The sequence below is a fragment of the Sciurus vulgaris genome (genome assembly GCF_902686455.1).
Source record: "Sciurus vulgaris genome assembly, chromosome: 10".
Classification (NCBI taxonomy): domain Eukaryota; kingdom Metazoa; phylum Chordata; class Mammalia; order Rodentia; family Sciuridae; genus Sciurus; species Sciurus vulgaris.
The window spans coordinates 92505806-92525132 of NC_136470.1; the positions used below are offsets into that span (position 1 = coordinate 92505806).

Here is a 19327-nt window from a genome sequence, read left to right on the forward strand (position 1 = left end):
CCCCTCCGGGAGCCTTGTTTTAGATGGAAAAGTCGTGCCGCCGCCTGCAAATCCCTGAAAAGTTCGGAGGGGAGAACTTTAGCTTTCCTCAGCCGTCAAGAAACGGAGATTCATCTCTGGCTGGAAGTGGAAAATTCTCAACAGGAAGTTCCGCCCCCGGGCCTGAGCGCTTCCTGTTTGGTAACTAAGGGCGCGGGACCGTTGCTAAGGCTCCGGTGGCAACCTCGGCGGAGCTTGGGCGCAACCCCGGACCTGCTCACCGGCGGTTCTCCAGGGCAGGGTTTTGTTCTGCTCCGTGTGCCGCGTTCCCTGTCGGTTGGCCATGAGTAGCGAGTTCCTGGCGGAGCTGCACTGGGAGGACGGGTTTGCCATCCCCGTGGCGAACGAGGAGAACAAGGCGCTGGAAGATCAGGTGAGGACCCGGTGAAGGGCCGGGAGGAGGAAGGGAGGTCTGTGCTACCGTAGCCCGTTTCTCTCTCTCCTCCCCTTATCTCCTCCGTTCTGCCTAACGCTCGCCCATGCCGTCTCCCTCCACCCTCACCCTGCCTGCCCTTTTCAGTTTTTGTTAAGCATTTAAAAAATTTTAACTGAAACTCATTGATAACTCGGGATTATAAAACCCGAATGGTTACTCCTTTCCTCCCTCCTGCTCCAGGTATTCATTTCTAGCTTCCTGGGCAGGAAAGGAAAGATTGGTTTCCATGCCCGCTTTTTCCATCTTTGAAATTTAGCGGGGCTTAGAGAGGGATCTCCGAGGTTTGCCTAGCAACAGCTGTGTGCGCATGTTAATAAACAAAACACGTCTGATTGACATTTCTTTGAGTTTCTGCTTATGATGTTTAAAGTGACTCAAGATGTTTTCAGGAGGGACAGTCCAACAAGAATGTGAAATATGAAATGTAGAAGTTTCAAGTGGGCATCAGGTTGTCACAGTATGACAAAGTATTTTATGTTGTAAGGACGAACTGAGATAAACTACAGTTCTTAGCACTTGTTTTTAAAGAATTGCAACTGTCTCAGCAAACTTTTAAAAACATTTAGCAGTCAGTCTAAAGTTCCGTAGTTTGGTGATCTGTTGTGTGGAAGAGAATCTAAGAAATACACATGATGCTTATGCAACTTTACAAGATCAAGAATTTTCTCTCCTTCTACAAAATGAAAATGAAAATCCCGAATGCTGTCCTTTGCAAAGAATGGAAAACACTTTTCAGAGTATTCTGTCTTATTTATTCATGTCTAACGTAGAAGGCTGCTTCATTTTTCCCTATATTTAAGAAAGACAACATTAGGAAATGTAAGAGATCTTACCACTGAGTATTAAGAAATAAGAAGTATCCAGTCCTGGGTTCAGGTGCTATTTACCCACCCTGATCCAGTTTCATCTTCTGTAAAATAGAGGTAAATAAAAATAATTACCTCACAGAATTGTTATAAGGCTCTAAGGACATAATGTAGGTTAAATGTTAGTTTTAAGTGTTATTGTTATATCTGTATGACAAGATTGTATGTACATGTTACTTTTATTAGCTGCTTAAGAATTACTGAGCAGGGAAAAGAAGAAAAATGAGGTTCATAATTATTTCTCCTGAATAAACTTTGTTGTTAATAAAGCAACTCTTATAAGTTTAAGATATTCAAATAGAAATATATAGGTATAAAAAGAATATAAGAAATCACTTCCCAGAAGCACCCACTGGTGACTGCAGAAGTGACTATCATAACATTAAATAAACATTTCAGATATTTGGTATACATCTATACAGAAAGAAGAAACAAATATAAGTATTAAAATGAAATTCTATTACATGTACCTTTTTAATTGTAAACAAATGGGATACATGTTGTTTCTCTGTTTATACATGGAGTAAGGCATACCATTTGTGTAATCATACATTTACATAGGGTAATGTTGTTTGATTCATTATGTTATTTTTTCCCTCCCCCCCACCCTCCCACCCTCCCACCTCTCTTTTCCCTCTATACAGTCCCTCCTTCCTCCATTCTTGCCGCCCTCCCACCTCCCATTATGTGTCATCATCCACTTATCAGCGAGATCATTTGTCCTTTGGTTTTTTGAGATTGGCTTACCTCACTTAGCATGATATTCTCTAGTTTCATCCATTTGCCTGCAAATGCCATAATTTTATCATTCTTTATGGTGGAGTAATATTCCAGTGTATATATATATACCACAGTTTCTTTATCCATTCATCAATTGAAGGACATCTAGGTTGGTTCGACAATCTGGCTATTGTGAATTGAGCAGCTATGAACATTGATGTGGCTGTATCTCTGTAGTATGCTGATTTTAAGTCCTTTGGGTATAGGCCAAGGAGTGGGATAGCTGGGTCAAATGGTGGTTCCATTCCAAGCTTTCTGAGTAATCTCCACACTGCTTTCCAGAGTGGCTGCACTAATTTGCAACCCCACCAGCAATGTATGAGTGTACCTTTTTCCCCATATCCTCACCAACACCTATTGTTGCTTGTGTTCTTGATAATCGCCATTCTAATTGGGGTGAGATGAAATCTTAGGGTAGTTTTGATTTGCATTTCTCTTATTACTAGAGATGTTGAACATTTTTTCATGTATCTGTTGATTGCTTGTAGATCTTCTTCTGTGAAGTGTCTATTCATTTCCTTAGTCCATTTGTTGATTGGGTTATTTGTATTCTTGGTGTAGAGTTTTTTGAGTTCTTTATAGATTCTGGAAGTTAGTGCTCTATCTGAAGTATGAGTGGCAAAGATTTTCTCCCACTCTGTAGGTTCTCTTTTCACATTGCTGATAGTTTCCTTTGCTGAGAGAAAGCTTTTTAGTTTGAATCTATCCCAGTTATTGATTCTTGCTTTTATTTCTTGTGCTATGGGAGTCCTGTTAAGGAAGTCTGATCCTAAGCCAACAAGTTGAAAGTTTGGACCTACTTTTTCTTCTATAAGATGCAGGGTCTCTAGTCTGATTCCGAGGTCCTTGACCATTTTGAGTTGAATTTTGTGCAGGGTGAGAGATAGAGGTTTAATTTCATTCTGTTGCGTATGGATTTCCAGTTTTCCCAGCATTATTTGTTGAAGAGGCTATCTTTTTCTCCATTGCATATTTTTGGCCCCTTTGTCTAGTATGAGAAAATTGTATTTATTTGGGTTTGTGTCCGTGTCCTCTATTCTGTACCATTGATCTACCTGTCTATTTTGGTGCCAATACCATGCCGTTTTTGTTACTATTGCTTTGTAGTATAGTTGAAGTTTTGGTATTGTGATACCCCCTGTTTCATTCTCCCTGCTAAGGATTGCTTTAGCTATTCTGAGTTATTCTTCCAGATGAATTTTGTGATTGCTTGCTCTATTTCCGTAAGGTACGTCATTGGGATTTTAATTGGAATTGCATTGAATCTGTATAGCACCTTTTGTAGTATGGCCATTTTGACAATATTAATTCTGCCTAACCAAGAACATGGGAGATCTTTCCATCTTCTAAGGTTTTCTTTAATTTATTTCTTTAGTATTCTGTAGTTCTCATTGTAGAGGTCTTTCACCTCCTTGGTTAGATTGATTCCCAAGTACTTTATTTTTTTTTTGAGGCTATTGTGAATGGGGTAGTTTTCCTAACTTGTCTTTCTGAACATTCATCACTTATGTATAAAAGTGCATTGGATTTATGAGCATTGATCTTATACCTGCTATTTTACTGAATTCACTTATGAGTTCTAAAAGTTTTCTGGTGGAATTTCTGGGTTCCTCTAAATATATAATCATGTCATCAGTGAACAGGGATAGTTTGAGTTCTTCTTTTCCTATTCATATCCCTTTAATTTCTTTAGTCTGTCTAATTGCTCTGGCTAGAATTTCAAGGACGATGTTGAATAGAAGTGGTGAAAGAGGGCCTCCCTGCCTTGTTCCAGTTTTTAGGGGGAATGCTTTCAGTTTCTCACCATTTAGAATGATATTGGCCATGGGCTTAGCATAGATGGCCTTTACAATGTTAAGGAATGTTCCCACTACTCCAATTTTTTCTAGTGTTTTGAGCTTGAAGGGATGCTGTATTTTTTTCGAATGCTTTTTCTGCATCTATCAAAATAATCATGTGATTCTTGACTTTAAGTCTATTGATACGGTGAATGACATTTATTGATTTCCAGATGTTGAACCAACCTTGCATCCCTGGGATAAAACCCACTTGATCGTGGTGCAGTATCTTTTTAATATATTTTTGTATGCGATTTGATAAAAATTTTGTTGAGAATTTTTGCATCGATGTTCATTAAGGATATTGGTCTGAAATTTTCTTTCCTCGATGTGTCTCTGTCTGGATTGGTATCAGGGTGATATAGGCTTCATAGAACGAGTTTGGGAGGGTTCCCTCCTCTTCTATTTCATGGAATACTTTGAGGAGTATTGGATTGAGCTCTTCTTTAAAGGTTTTGTAGAACTCGGCTGAGAACCCATCTGGTCCCGGACTTTTCTTTGTTGGTAGGCTTTTGATGACCTCTTCTATTTCATTGCTTGAAATTGATTTATTTAAGTTGTGTATGTCCTGCTTGTTCAGTTTAGGTAATTCATACGTCTCTAGAAACTTGCTGATGTCTTCAAGGTTTTCTGTTTTGTTGGAGTATAGATTTTCAAAATATCTTCTAATTATGTTTTGTATTTCACTCGTGTCTGTTGTGATAATTCCTTATTCATTCCAAATTTTAGTAATTTGAGTTTTCTCCCTCTTTCTCTTTGTTATTGTGGCTAAGGGTTTATCAATTTTGTGTATTTTTTCAAAGAACCAACTATTTGTTTTGTTAATTTCCGATTGTTTCTTTTGCTTCGATTTCGTTGATTTCGGCTCTGATTTTAACTATCTCCTGTCTTCTACTACTTTTGGTGTTGGTCTGCTCTTCTTTTTCTAGGGCTTTGAGCTGTAGTGTTAAGTTGTTTATTTCTATTCTTTTGTTGAATGCTTCCATGTAATAAATCTTCCTCTAAGTACTGCTTTCATAATGTCCCAGAGGTTTTGATATGATGTGTGTTTGTTCTCATTTACTTCTATGAATTTTTTAATTTCCCTCCTGATGTCTTTTGTTATCCATTCGTCATATAATAGTGTATTATTTAATCTCCAGGTATTGGAGAAGTTTCTGTTTTTTATTCTGTCATTTATTTCTAATTTCAATCCATTATGATCTGATAGAGTACAAGGTAGTATCTCTATCTTCTTGTATTTTCTAACAGTAGCTTTGTGGTATAAAATATGGTCTATTTTAGAGAAAGATCCATGTGCTGCCTAGAAGAAAGTATATTTGCTCTTTGTTGAATGGTACATTCTGTATATGTCTGTTAAGGCTAAATTGATGATTGTGTTATTGAGATCTATGGTTTCTTTATTCAATTTTTGTTTGGAAGATCTATCCAGTGGTGAGAGAGGTGTGTTAAAATCGCCTAGTATTATTGTGTTGTGGTCTATTTGATTTCTGGAATTGAGAAGGATTTGTTTGACGTACATGGATGAGCCAGTGTTCGGGGCATAGATATTTATGATTGTTATGTCTTGCTGATTTATGCTTCCCTTAAGCAGTATGTAATGTCCTTCTTTATCCTTTCTGACTAGTTTTGGCTTGAAGTCCACATTATCTGAAATGAGGATGGATTCTCCATCTTTTTTGCTGTGTCCGTGTGCATGGTATATTTTTTCCCATCCTTTCACCTTTAGTCTGTGGGTATCTCTTTCTATGAGAAGAGTCTCTTGCAGGCAGCATATTGTTGGATTTTTCTTTTTAATCCAATCTGCTAGTCCATGTCTTTTTATCGATGAGTTCAGGCCATTACATTCTGGGTTATTATTGTGATATGATTTGTATTCCCATTTGACTCATTTTTGTTTTTTGACATGTTTTGGTTTCTCCTTTATTTGGCTATTCCTTTAGGCTAGTTCCTCCCGTTGCTGATTTGCATCGTTGTTTTTCATCTCTTCCTCATGGAATATTTTGCTGAGAATGTTCTGTAATGCCAGCTTTCTTTTTGTAAATTCTTTTAGCTTTTGTTTATCATGGAAGGATCTTATTTCGTCGTCAAATCTGAAAGTAAGTTTTGCTGGGTATAAGATTCTTGGTTGTCATTCGTTTTCTTTCAGGGCTTGAAAAATGTTGTTCCAGGCCCTTCTAGCTTTTAGGGTCTGGATTGAAAAATCTACTGATATTCTTCTTGGTTTCCCCCTGAATGTAATTTGATTCTTTTCTCTCACGGCCTTTAAAATTCTGTCTTTATTTTGTATGTTAGGTATTTTCATAATAAAGTGCCTTGGTGTGAGTCTGTTGTAATTTTGTATATTTGGAGTCCTATAAGCCTCTTGTACCTGGTTTTCCATTTCATTCTTCAGATTTTGGAAATTTTCTGATATTATTCCATTGAATAGATTGTTCATTCCTTTGATTTGTTTCTCTAAGTCTTCCTCAATCCCAATAATTCTTAAATTTGGCCTTTTCATGATATCCCATAATTCTTGTAGATTCTGTTCATGATTTCTTACCATCTTCTCTGTTTGGTCAACTTTGTTTTCAAGATTAAATATTTTGTCTTCAATATGTGAGGTTCTGTCTTCCAGGTGTTCTATCCTATTGGTTATGCTTTCTATGGAGTTTTTAACTTGGTTTATTGTTTCCTTCATTTCAAGGATTTCTGTTTTTTTTTTTTTTTTTTCCAGTATCTCTAACTCTTTATTGAAATGATCTTTTGCTTCCTGTATTTGCTCTTTTAACTGTTGGTTGGTGCGATCATTTGCTCTTTCATCTCCTCCTTCAATGCCTGCATTTGCTCTTTGATCTCCTCGTTTGCTTCCCTGATTGTTTTAATTATGTACATTCTGAACTCCCTTTCTGACATTTCTTCTGCTCTGCTGTCATTGGGTTTTATTGATATAGTATCTAGGCTTGTTTGGGACATTTTCTTCCCTTGTTTTCTCATATTGGTCAGATATCAGTGGGACTCTGAGATATTGCAGATTTCCTCTATTGGCTTATAGTGTCCCTATAGATTTCCAGTGTATCACCTCCCAGCCTTCAGTAGCCTGAAGTCTCGGAGGAACTTGGTAATGCAGTGCTTCTGAAGAAAGCTGCCCCTAGCCAGCTACTGGATCGGGGGCTGGGGGCTGGTTCTTTGTGAAAATCCTCTCACTGGGCCTGTTCCTAGAAGCTGGCTGTGGATCATGCCTGCTGCCAGAGGAGCCGGGCTGCTTGGGATAGTCTCCTCGCTGCCCTACCCTGGTTGGATAAGCCGCCTGTGGTTTGGGGTCCGCCGTTGGGTTCAGGCCTTGGGGTTGGCTCTGTGCGGAAAAGGTCTCACTGGGTGGGCCTGCCTGGAGAAGCTGACTGTGGACTGGGCCTGCTGCCGGGTGGAACAGGGCTGCTTGGGGAAGACTCTAGCTGCCCTTCCCTTCTCTGAGAAGCCTCCCACTGTCCGGGCCTGCCACCCTGGTGGAGCTTCACCTGGTGGGAGAGACTCACCCCGTGGTTCTATTTTAGTCCGAGTCTCTCAATACCTCCCCTTCTTGAATCTTGAGTTCTGGAGCGACAGGAGATGCAGTCACCCTCTAGTCCACCATCTTGGATCTCCTCTATATGTACCTTTTTAACACAAAATATTAATTTTAGAATTTGAGAGAAGAAAAATAAGAATTTTTGAATTTAGGTATTGCTTGATTGCAAGAGGTACTGATTGCTAAAAATTTCTGTAAGAAGAACTACTTAAGAAAAATTAAATAGTTTAATTATTATTTTTTAAAAAAAACTTTCAATCATAGACAGTACTGGTAAACTCCCTGCTTTTTAAGGTAAAGAAATTAGTACTCTTACATTTTTTTGCACATCTTGGAGCATTAAAAATCACTGTTTTGGAGGTAGGGCCTTTGGGAGGTAATTAAATCATGGGAGTGGAGCCTTCGTCATTGAGATTAGTGCCCTGTGTAAGGAGGGACAAGAGAGAGATGATCTTTCTGCCACATGAGGAAACAGCAAGAAGTCATGTATCCACAAACTAGGAAGAGAGTCCTCAGGAGGAACCAAATTGGCTAGCACCTTGATCTTGGACTTTCCACCCTTAACAACTCTGAGGAATAAATTTTTATTGTGTAAGTCACCCAGTCTGTGATATTTTTGTTATCATAAGCCAAACTAAGATACAAAAGTAAAGATTTAATTTTCTTTTGATTTTAAGGACTTAAATATGGTAGAACTTTATGTATGTATATGTGTATGTATATATACATATTTATGCAGTGCTAGGGATTCAACCCAGGGTCTTTCACTTGCTAGGCAATTGTTTTACCACTGAGCTACATCTTTAGCCCCAAAGAATTAGGAAGGTTTTTAAAATTAAAAAAAAATCATTTTTTTATTTTTTGGAGGTGCTAGGAATCAAACTCATCGTTTTGCACCTGCTGACACGTTCTCTATCACTGAGTTTTTTACTACCTGTCTAATATGGTAAAACTTAATAGGACTTTGGTTAATCATGACATTTATTATTTATAGTTGTCAAAGCTGCAGAATGAAAGATCAAGGTTGCAAGATCAACTACGTGACTATGAAGATCGAATTAATGCTATGACTTCTCATTTCAAAGATGTTAAACAAGAATTATCATTTATACAGGTATAGTAATATTGAAATTTATGTTGTAATTATGTCATGTGTAGTCATGGAACAAATATTCACAGTGTATTTGTATTTGTGATTTTATTTGAGAGATAGAATAGGAAACTTTAGAGTAATTAAATTATTGTGAACATAACTGGAATCTGAAAGTATATAGAAAAAAGGCTTTGGGGAATTAACTATTGCTCTCATTTTTAAATGAAAGTTGATTCATTTGAAAGAAGAAATCATCAAACTAATATATTAAGTAGCAGATTAATATGAGAAGAATACATTGATGGCAGTGAGAAATTATGGCTATTGGCAGAAACTGGGCTAATATAAATACATAATGGAATTTCTGTCTCTTTTTTTCATTTTTCAGTATAACCAACTGGGGTCATTTTGAATGGAGGCCAGTAGCTACACATTATTGGCTGCTGTGGCATCATGGTATTTTATAGTTCAAGAAATAAAATTTTAGTGATAATCTTGATTCAAAAGTTAAATTATATTTAGGAGACTTTAAGGTACCTGCCAAATGCATAATTCATTTTTAGAAATACACAAATAAAATAAAATTAAAACTTGAAGCAATTAAATAGGCTTCTGTTTTATGAGCATTGTATTTAACTACAGAAACTCATTTCCTGATGATTCCCAGCAAAGCAGAAGCTCTGCACTTCAGCATTGGAGGGTTTACAAACTTCTGTTCCAAACTATTTTTTTTAATCTGACATTTTTTTCTGAGAAAAAGTATAAAACTCTTAAAAAATGAACACAACCGTGTTTTTAGAAACAATTTATATAAGTTATAGGTAAGTTTTTCCTGGCTTACAAATTTCATTAGAAAATTATCCAATTAACCTTTGAAAACAATACTCAAGATTCTTGAATCCTGTTATGGTTGAGTAGTAATCAATAAACTTTGAAAGTTTTTAAACTAATGAGTTGGGGATTTGAGAGAGATTCTTTATAGATATATCTTCTTATTTTCAAATTTGGACTAAATAGACAAACTTGGATTAAATAGAAACATGATAATTTTCCTATAACACAAGCAACTTTAATACTGTAATTAATTTTGAGTATTAATTTTGAAGGATTACAAAATCAGTGGTTAAGAAATATTCTTTAGATAAAATAATATAAAAGTATGATTGTATACTAATATATTCTGGGAAATATTTATAACTCTCAATGTTTAAATAATTATTTTAAAACTATCTGTTAAAATATGTGATCAGTTCTATATAAACATTCCATTTTCTAATTATTATTAAATTGGCATTTCTTATAGATAAGTAATGAATTACAGTTTTTAAATCTCACCTTATAAACTTTGGTTTTTCTAGATCAACATAATATATGAAAGCTACTGACAATATTCTCTCCCACCAGTTCATTGACTAACTTCCTTGAAACTAGTAAGCTGCCAAGTACATTATAATTACAGGATAAAGTGGTATAGGTTTCAGAGTAGTAGAATTAATAGTACTTAATCTAAGCATTTTGTGGGAACTGTTTTTTGTCTAATGGATTAGTGTAGATATTTTATAATGTTAACATTTAAAAGGTATTTCTATTTTGTGTATCATTCTGTAGTCTCTTTACAAAGCTAGGGAACACGAGATTGAAAGTGAAGAGCATTTTAAGGCCATTGCACAAAGAGAATTGGGACGAGTGAAGGATGAAATCCGTCGACTAGAAAATGAGATGGCATCAATACAAGAAAAAAAAAATGATAAGGAAGTATGTGTCGAAATGTTACTTAAAAATTTGTGCTACTGGACCTTCTCTCTCATCAAATAAACAATGATTGTGTGTGTGTGTGTGTGTGTGTGTAAAGAAGGCATTCGTTAGTTTCCTGGCATTTACTTACATTGTTTTTTGGATAACAAAAGGGCATGGAGCTATGATTTGAATGAAATAATGATAGAATATTACATTTCCTTCATTATTCATTCACCAACTACATATTGAGACTCTGTGCAAAGTGTCATGCTGGTTGCCTATTATAGTATAATAGGCATGATTTATATGCAAGTACTAAATTTTTAACAGCTGTATCACTTTTAGGTTTAAATTTCATTTACAATTTTTACCTTTTGTATTAATTTGTCAGCTTTTTGACTAATATTAAGCTACTTTATCCTCTTTTCTTTAGCTTATAGTTATTTGAGTTAGGAGCTCTTTCCAAATTCTGATTCTTTTCTTTACAGATGCATGTACATATGGAAATATGCACATAAAAATTTTATTATGATCTTATAATGTATTTGTATGTGTAATATCATTACATATGTATTAATTTGCACAGATTTATATATTATTCTGTTTTATGACTCTAGATTTATTAAATGACTAAATTTAAAATATTAAATATTTTTATCTTTTTTACTGTTCTTGCTTCCATTAGGGGTACTTCAGATATTTATATCTTATATGATAAGAGACTTCCAAATATGATTGGAAATGAGGCTGACAGGAACTTGTGGTTTTTACCTAAGACTGTGTATATGTTTCAGTGGTTTTGGTGGAATGACTGATGAGTAGCTGTGAGGGAGCTTTCAAAAAAACTTCTTTTTTTAATTTGTTCTTTTTAGATATACATAACAGTAGAGTATACTTTGACATATTATGCACACATGGAGTATAACTTATTCTAATTGGGATCCCATTCTTGTGGTTGTACATGATGTGGAGTTTGCTGGTTATGTATTCATATATGAACGTAGGAAAGTTATGTCCCATTCATTCTATTGTCTTTCTATTCCTATCTCTTCTCCCTTCCTTTCATTCCCCCTTGTCTAATCCAATGAACTTCAATTCTTCCTTTCTGCTCCCCTTATTGTGTGTAGCATCTACGTATCAGAGAGAACATTTGGCCTTTGGTTTTTTGGGATTGGATTATTTTACTTAGCATGATAGTCTCCAGTTCCATCCATTTACCAGCAAATGCCATAATTTCATTCTTCTTTATGGCTGAGTCCATTGTGTATATATATCACATTTTCTTTATCCATTTATCTGTTGAATGGCATCTGTTGAAAAACTCCATAGCTTTGCTATTGTGAACTGTTGTAAACATTGATGTGGTTGAGTCACGGTAGTGTGCTTATTTTTAAGTCTTTTGGGTATGTACCAAGGATTGGGATAACTAAGTCAAATGGTGGTTCTATTCCAAGTTTTCTGAGAAATCTCACTACTTTTCAGAGTCATTGCACCAATTTACAGTCCCATCAGCAATGTATGATTGAACCATTTTCCCCACATCTTCACCAACATTTGTTGTTACTTGTAATCTTGATAATTGCCATTCTGATTGGAGCAAGATGGAATCTTAGTGTAATTTTAATTTGCATTTCTCTAATCGCTAGAGATTTTGAAAAAATTTTCATATATTTATTGACCATTGTGTTTCTTCTTCTGTGAAATGTCTGTGCAGTTCCTTAGCACATTTATTGATTGGGTTATTTGTTTTTTTGTGCGTTAAGTGTTTTGGGTTCTTTGTATATCCTGGAGATTAATGCTCTATCAGAGGTGCATGTGGCAAAGATTTTCTCTTATTCTGTGGGCTCTCTCTCTTCATGTTATTGTTTCCTTTGATGTGAAGAAACTTTTTAGTTTGATTCCATTCCATTTATTGATTCTTTTTTTTATTTCTTGTGCTTTAGTAGTCTTGTTGAGAAAGTTGGATCCTTAACCGACATGATGTAGCGTTGGTCCTACATTTTCTTCTATTAGGAGCAGGGTTTCTGGTCTAATGCCTACGTTCTTGATCCACTTTGAGTTGAGTTTGGGACAGGATGAAAGATAGGGGTTTAATTTCATTTTGCTACATAGGAATTTCCAGTTTTCCCAGCACCATTTGTTGAAGAAGCTATTTTTCTCCAATGTATGTTTATGGCACCTTTGTCTAGTATGAGATAATTATATTTATGTGGGTTTATCTCTGTGTCTTCTATTCTGTCCCACTGGTCTTCTTATCTGTTTTTGTATCAATACCATGCTGTTCCAAAAACCTTTTCAAGAGACTTCTGGCTCAACTACTGTTCTCAACTTTGTGTAATTACCTCTTCTCTATTTTATGACTAAAGAATTTAAATATGAGTATGATGGTTATGTAATTAAATGTGACATTATAAATATCTAAGACATGGCTAGAATTTCTGCTTAATATGTTCTGTTGTATACAATGTTATGTTTTATTTTAATTTGTATAATAAATAACATTTTGTAATCTATCTTTCACATTCCTTGGAAATAAGAATGGCATATTTAAAGCTACTCAAAAATTGGATGGTTTGAAATGTCAAATGAACTGGGACCAGCAAGCACTGGAGACCTGGTTAGAAGAATCAGCTCGCAAAGATAGCGATGCCCTCACTCTTCAGAAATATGCACAACAAGATGATAATAAAATTAGGGTGAGATATTATAATTGTTGGTTTGGCTCTGAATTTGTAGTATGTCATCTTCCTTCTTTCCTTCTTTCTTATCTGCCTACCTATAATTCTATGTACTAATTTTTAAAACAGGGCCAGGGACTCCTTTGAGAATCCAATAAAGCCAAATATTTTCTCTGTAGAAAAAATGACTATACTTAAATACTCACAAAATTTTTCTGGTAGTTTTACAGATCTTTGACAGTTTTATAGATTCTCCTTTGATCAGTTAGGGATCCATGAACCTCAGGTTAAGACTATTTTGATTTAGGAGGATTCTTGAGAGTATTTCAGAACAGAAAGTATTATAGTAGAACTTGTTATTGATATTTTACCTATTTTATTTAAAATACAGTTTGAATATTGTATTTTTTGCTGATTCGAGAATAGTTTGCTATTTAATTATCTGTTATCATAACCACTTATAATTCACTTACGTCTGGTAATACTAACAAAGTTAGTATTATAAAACATGCTATTTTCTGGTAGACTAAATATCATTTCAAATGTCTGATTATAATTTAATCTTTTTCCTATTTTAGAAGTATTGAGTCATTTTAGAAATTATTAAATTTTCATGAAGCTATATGTAAACAGCTTAGCCCTGTAGGGTTAAAAGATAAGGAAAATGTATATTATTTTTAGTTGGTTTAGATATCAAATAATGCATAATATGGTATAAAAATAGTTAATGTTGGGTGTAGTATCTTAACAGCTTTTAAGTTATAAAATGATAATTATGAATATTTTGCATGAAACCACATCTTAGGCCCTGACCCTGCAATTAGAAAGACTGACTTTGGAATGTAATCAGAGAAGAAAGGTTCTTGACAATGAACTCATAGAGACTCTAAGTGCACAGGTTGGTCTAATGAAGATTTTTATTTATTTTCAAGGTGATGTTTACAAAAGCACTTAAGTTCACAGAAATGCCCTCTGCTCTCTATTGACAGTTAGAATTGGATAAAGCAGCACAAGACTTTCGTAAGATTCATGACGAAAGACAAGAACTCATTCAACAGTGGGAGAACACAATAGAACAGATGCAGAGAAGGGATCAAGACATAGATAACTGTGCCTTGGTAAAGTAGTTTGGCTCTTTTAAAGTTCAGCTGTATTTGTCTCTTTGTATTTAACTCATTATTTTAAATGTAAATCACAGTGTTATTTGGAAGTCATTTTTGCAACAGGATTCAATAGTTTTGGTAGGTGTTCTTCAAAGCTGATTCTATGCAATTCTAAATGTGATTTTACAAAGATTGTTTTCTTATAGTATTATAATCCGTGAAGGCTGAATCCTGCTGTTTCTGAATTGTGTCACAAATATTATCGCAGTAAAACCAAGGCCCTAACTTATACCTGGTTGTCCGTGTTGCCTTAGATTTAACATGTATGCAATTTGGCAATAAGTTACAGGTGTAGGGAAATAAGTCTTGGTGCATAACCAAGATACAATGAGGGAAATTCAGTAAGAAATCTAGGGGGTCATGAGGTTTAACTTTTGAAGTTGGGGCACCCCAATAATGCTGTAGAATTGGAGGAGGATGGCACAATAGCAATGTAGACCTATTGTTCTCACTTGTTACTTTCAGAGATAATTTAGGAGAACGTTTTTGGGAAACAAATGAGGAATGAAGGTATTGGTGAGTAAAAGTGGGAAGATTAGGATGAGTTGGAAAGGAGAAGTGATCAAGGAGGAAAGAAGGAGGTTGAGAAGATGTGTTAAATTCCATTCCAAATCTGTTCCAAGAAAAGGCCGGCAGCAGCCAAAGCCACTGGGAGTTTGGAATTCTGATAAATGGATATGGTTTATTTGTGATTTTTGTATTTTAAATTTTTGTAAGAGACCAATGTTTTATTGGTAAATGGGTTGTGTCTCTGTAGGAGGAATGAGTGAGAATTAATTATACTATGAGGTCCTCTTAATTCTTAGTGCAGATATTGTTATCTATTTCTTAACTTCTTTCTACTTTCAAAATCAAGACCTGTCTGTCTCCCCTATGTATATTAAATGTGTCAGATTCAAGATTATAGGTCTACAATCTATAGCCACTCCCTGGTTAAATTGACTCAACCCTTTGATTTGGCAGAACAACTAGTAGCTGCTTGGTCATATTCAAAGTGGGTTCTTGTCTGAGACTAGGGAGGGTACTCAGAGGTGGTTTCTTTAGGCAGTGATATGCTTCTAAATGTTTTTACAATTGTTCTTTGAGAACAAAACAAGTTGAACAAACGAAAGACCTCCTGATTTAAGTATTTCTGATTTCTATGGTATAACTACTTCCATACCAACGCGATTCCCCTGAACACAGAGTTGAGTAGAGATGTGTAAATCAGTTCTTGCGAGTCAATGAGAGCAGTTTCACACTGATACAGCATTTAGAATTGGGTAAGGAAGGTGAGGTTAGGTTTTTCTATCTTTACCCTGTTAGGTTTTCTTTTTAGGATTGGGAAGAAAAAAAAAAAAGATTAACAGGAGAAAAGCATACATAGTTTATTTACAAATACAAAAGCCCACACACAAGAAATACAAAGACTCAACAGAAGTGGCAAGACCTAAGTGCTTACATACTAAGTTGAATAAAGAATTGTAATTTTGGAAAAGTAAGTAGGATGGTAAGAGTTAGTTTGACGAGATTTGTTTGTCCAGATTTCTTTTGGCCTTGACTCCTGGTCTCTGGTGATGTGAACATCTTTCACCTGCTCTAGGAAAGGCACCTTTCACATAGGAGTTTTGCCTTTTGCTTTCAGTGGGAGGAAAACAGTTCAGAGTAAACCCTTCTTGGGATCTGCAGTTTTTCAAGTGCCTTTAACTGAAAATAGTCAATAAGCTGAAGTGGCATTTTTTTCTTTGGCTGGCATATTTTGATCTTCTATAACTGAAATTGTATTCTTTGTCTCACTCCAAAACGATGCTTGCCTTTTTAGTGCCACCTTGGCAGGAGTTCGGCCAAAAAATTTCTGAAATTGGCTTCTCAAAAGAAACAATATTTAGAAAAGAAAAAATATTTTTCTACTATGCTTTTTTTTTTCTACTATGCTTTTATTCCAAGGTAGAAATGTTGGAATATCACTTATAAGCACCACCCATATGAAAACAAAAATAGCACTATTAAGAAAAATAAATGTTGACATAGGTTTAAAGCATTTGCCTAAATGTTAGAAAAATTAATATAATGCAGGTAACTTTAAAATGATCATTAGAAATAGTTAAACATAGGAAGTTTTACTATGTCTTTTGTTTGAATGAACCCAATAATTATATAGAATTATAATTATAATTATATAGAATTTTTTATTATAGAGAATATATAGGAATACTACATTAAACACATTTAAACATTTTATTAAATGTACATTAAATTTCAGATCTACATCCATTTAATATGCAAGTATGTACAATATGATGTGCATTTAAAAACCTTATGCATTTAAAAACTTACTGATTTCAGAATGCACATCTCCTCCCCCAGTCTCCTAGGACTGGTTATTTGGTAGGATCCCATTTGGGAAAACTTGAAAAGAAAAACCATCAGGGTAATTTTTCCTTTTAATTCATCAAATCTATTGTCATCAGAGTTACTTGTAAAAACCTCATCTGATCTTTTCATTACCCATATTTAAAATCTTTGTTCCACAATGCTTAAAAGTTGACCCTCTTTTAAATGGCATTTGATTTTTCACAATTTTGACCTAAGCCCTACCTTTCCAGCCTCATTCCTTGCATCTGTTTCCCTGCACCTGTTCTTAATCTAGTCCCATCCCCTTTCTGCTCCCACCCCCACCACTCTGCACTCTAACAACTTTAGAATATTTATGCATCTCCATGCTCCATTATAGGCCTGACTCAAATGATGCCCCTTGAATATATCTTCTAGTGACTCTTCTGGGGTAGAATTCATCACTCTTTGTTCCCATAATATTTTGTCCACATTTCAGGTATGCACTTTATGCATTTCATTTATTATTGTATCTTTAAGACCAGCAAAAGGTCCAAGTGAAGAGATTCCTGTGGAAACAACTAAAATGTTATTTTTGAAAGATGAAAAATACTGATCTATACAATATTTGGAAAATTTCATTAAAACGCAAGTTTCTATGTGAAAAGTATTCAGTACTATGTTTTTAGGTGTTAACCCTTCTTATGTAAAGGCCCAACTGTTTTTCTTACAGAGACTTTTAGCAATATGAGTTTATAGATACTAGTGTGTAATGTATTAGTATTTTGTTTTTAATCATATAAAAGTCTCTCTTAAAATGTTCTAAGTTTTTAAATAAATACTGGATATAATAATGGAAAAATAAAAATGAAGTTTCTTTTAGTTTTGTTAAATTAAACAAATAATATAAGTGAACACATTTGTTTCAATCCTAGGCATTAATAAAGGTAAAGCAAGAAACAAGAGAAAAAGAAAATTTGGTCAAAGAAAAGATTAAGTTTTTGGAAAGTGAGATTGGGAATAATGCAGAATATGAAAAAAAAATTTCTGCTGCTGAGCGTAAAGCTTTTAAATGCAGAATGGAGTATCAACAGCATGAAACTAGTAGAAGTCAGCTGAAGGATGAGGTATGTCAACTAAAAAGACAGGTTTGTGTGTTCATATAAGTAATGAAAAACAACTTCTCCCTTTATAAGTTTATATCAGACTGAATGATTCATTGTTAGTTAACAATTATACAATATAATATAAACAACTTACCCATTATTAATTATACTGTCAGTCTAACACTGGCATGCATTTAAGGGAAAGATCAAAAGAAGTAAAAGGAAGTTGGCAAACATGAAGATTACTATAAAGTTAGCCTTAAGTCTTTCCTTGGTTTGAAGAACTACCTTCTAGTTATTCTTGCTGCATCTCTTATGAAACTCCTAGGATACTCCCACTGAGCCCCAGAATGATGAGGTACCTGGGAGGGCTCCCCCTATGGAGTTGTGCAGTGCCCAATCTGCCTGCCACATATGGTGTTCTGTAGGGACAAATGGTTTCTGAGGATCTAGATGGAAAATTGTAATGGCAAGATAACAGGCAAATGAATATAAACACAGAATTATGAGTGATAATGTGAAGTTTCTTTCCATTGCCATGTGTAATTTTAACTCTAAAATTCTACTGGAGATACCTGCTTTAAGTTCAGTTTTTTCACTAATATTATTTTGGTCTTGTAGTAGGCTAATTTGGAATGATATTTTAGTCTGGTAGTAGCCTAATGTGGTGATAAAGTACCTTTAAACAGAATTAGAGGACAAAACTTCTCAGGCATCCATGTCAATTAGACTATTCATGGGGAGAGCAATTCCTTAGTTAGCAAAAGAGGATCTTTATAATATTTCTGTGTTGAGGTCTTATGATCTGAAGTTACCACTCTTGAGGTAGAAAATTGGAATATTGTAAACTATTTTACTCTGTCAGGTGTTATCATTTTTATCTCTGATGGAGAAGGAAAGATTTTTTTCTGTCTAAAGAGAATAATTATATAAGGTCATAAAAATAATTTCTTGCTTAAATTAGAACTCATTGCTGATAGCTCATTCTTAAAAATTTCACGGTTTAAACCAATTGCAAGAAAGATCACAGGGGGGCTAGGGATATAGCTCAGTTTGTAGAGTGTTTGCCTGTCAAGCACAAGGTCCTGGGTTCAATCCCCAGCACCACAAAAAAAAAAAGAAAAAAAATTCTCAGGATTTGATTGATTCACTTATTCCTTTAATCAGTCATAATTTATTTATCAAGATATAACTACCATATAATAATTTATCCTTTTATAGTGAGTGTCCCATTCAAAAGTTTTTAGTATATTCATGGAGTTGGGGAAACCATCACTACTGTCTAATTTTAGAAAGTTTGTGTCACCCCAAAGAGAAACCCTATCTTCAATAGTAGTTATCCTTTTCTCCCTTCTCTGGACCCTTGACAACTACTGATCTAGTTTCTTTCTCTAGAGATTTTCTTATCATGTACATTTTATAAAATGGAATATAACATATAGCTTTTTGTCTGGTTTCTTTATATTTTCAGGGTTCATCCACATAATAGCATGTATAAGTACTTCATTCCTTCTTATGCAGAATAATATTTCATTGAATGAATATACCCCATCATTTAACCATTCATTGGGGTTATTACCACTTTTAAAAGTTATTTTGGATAATATTGCTGAGAACATTCATGTATACATTATTAATTTTAAAAATATTTTACACACTAGGATGTTAGAACCTCTGTCTTACATTGAGATAGTTACTCTTAATTCTGTTTAATAGATTACAAATTTT

At 34.7% G+C, this 19327-nt stretch overlaps 1 protein-coding gene across 1 annotated transcript in view; it reads left to right on the top strand.

The window, feature by feature from the left end:
- The first annotated feature begins 206 nt into the window (after positions 1-206).
- The window catches only part of CCDC39 (coiled-coil domain 39 molecular ruler complex subunit), a 75824-nt gene continuing 56703 nt past the window's right edge, over positions 207-19327 (top strand). The window contains exons 1-7 of the mRNA XM_079100867.1: positions 207-412; positions 8504-8623; positions 10211-10357; positions 12877-13035; positions 13823-13915; positions 14007-14135; positions 17429-17620. Coding sequence (XP_078956993.1) covers positions 323-412; positions 8504-8623; positions 10211-10357; positions 12877-13035; positions 13823-13915; positions 14007-14135; positions 17429-17620 — 930 coding nt within the window. The 5' untranslated portion in view covers positions 207-322. The remainder of the gene's footprint in view (positions 413-8503; positions 8624-10210; positions 10358-12876; positions 13036-13822; positions 13916-14006; positions 14136-17428; positions 17621-19327) is intronic.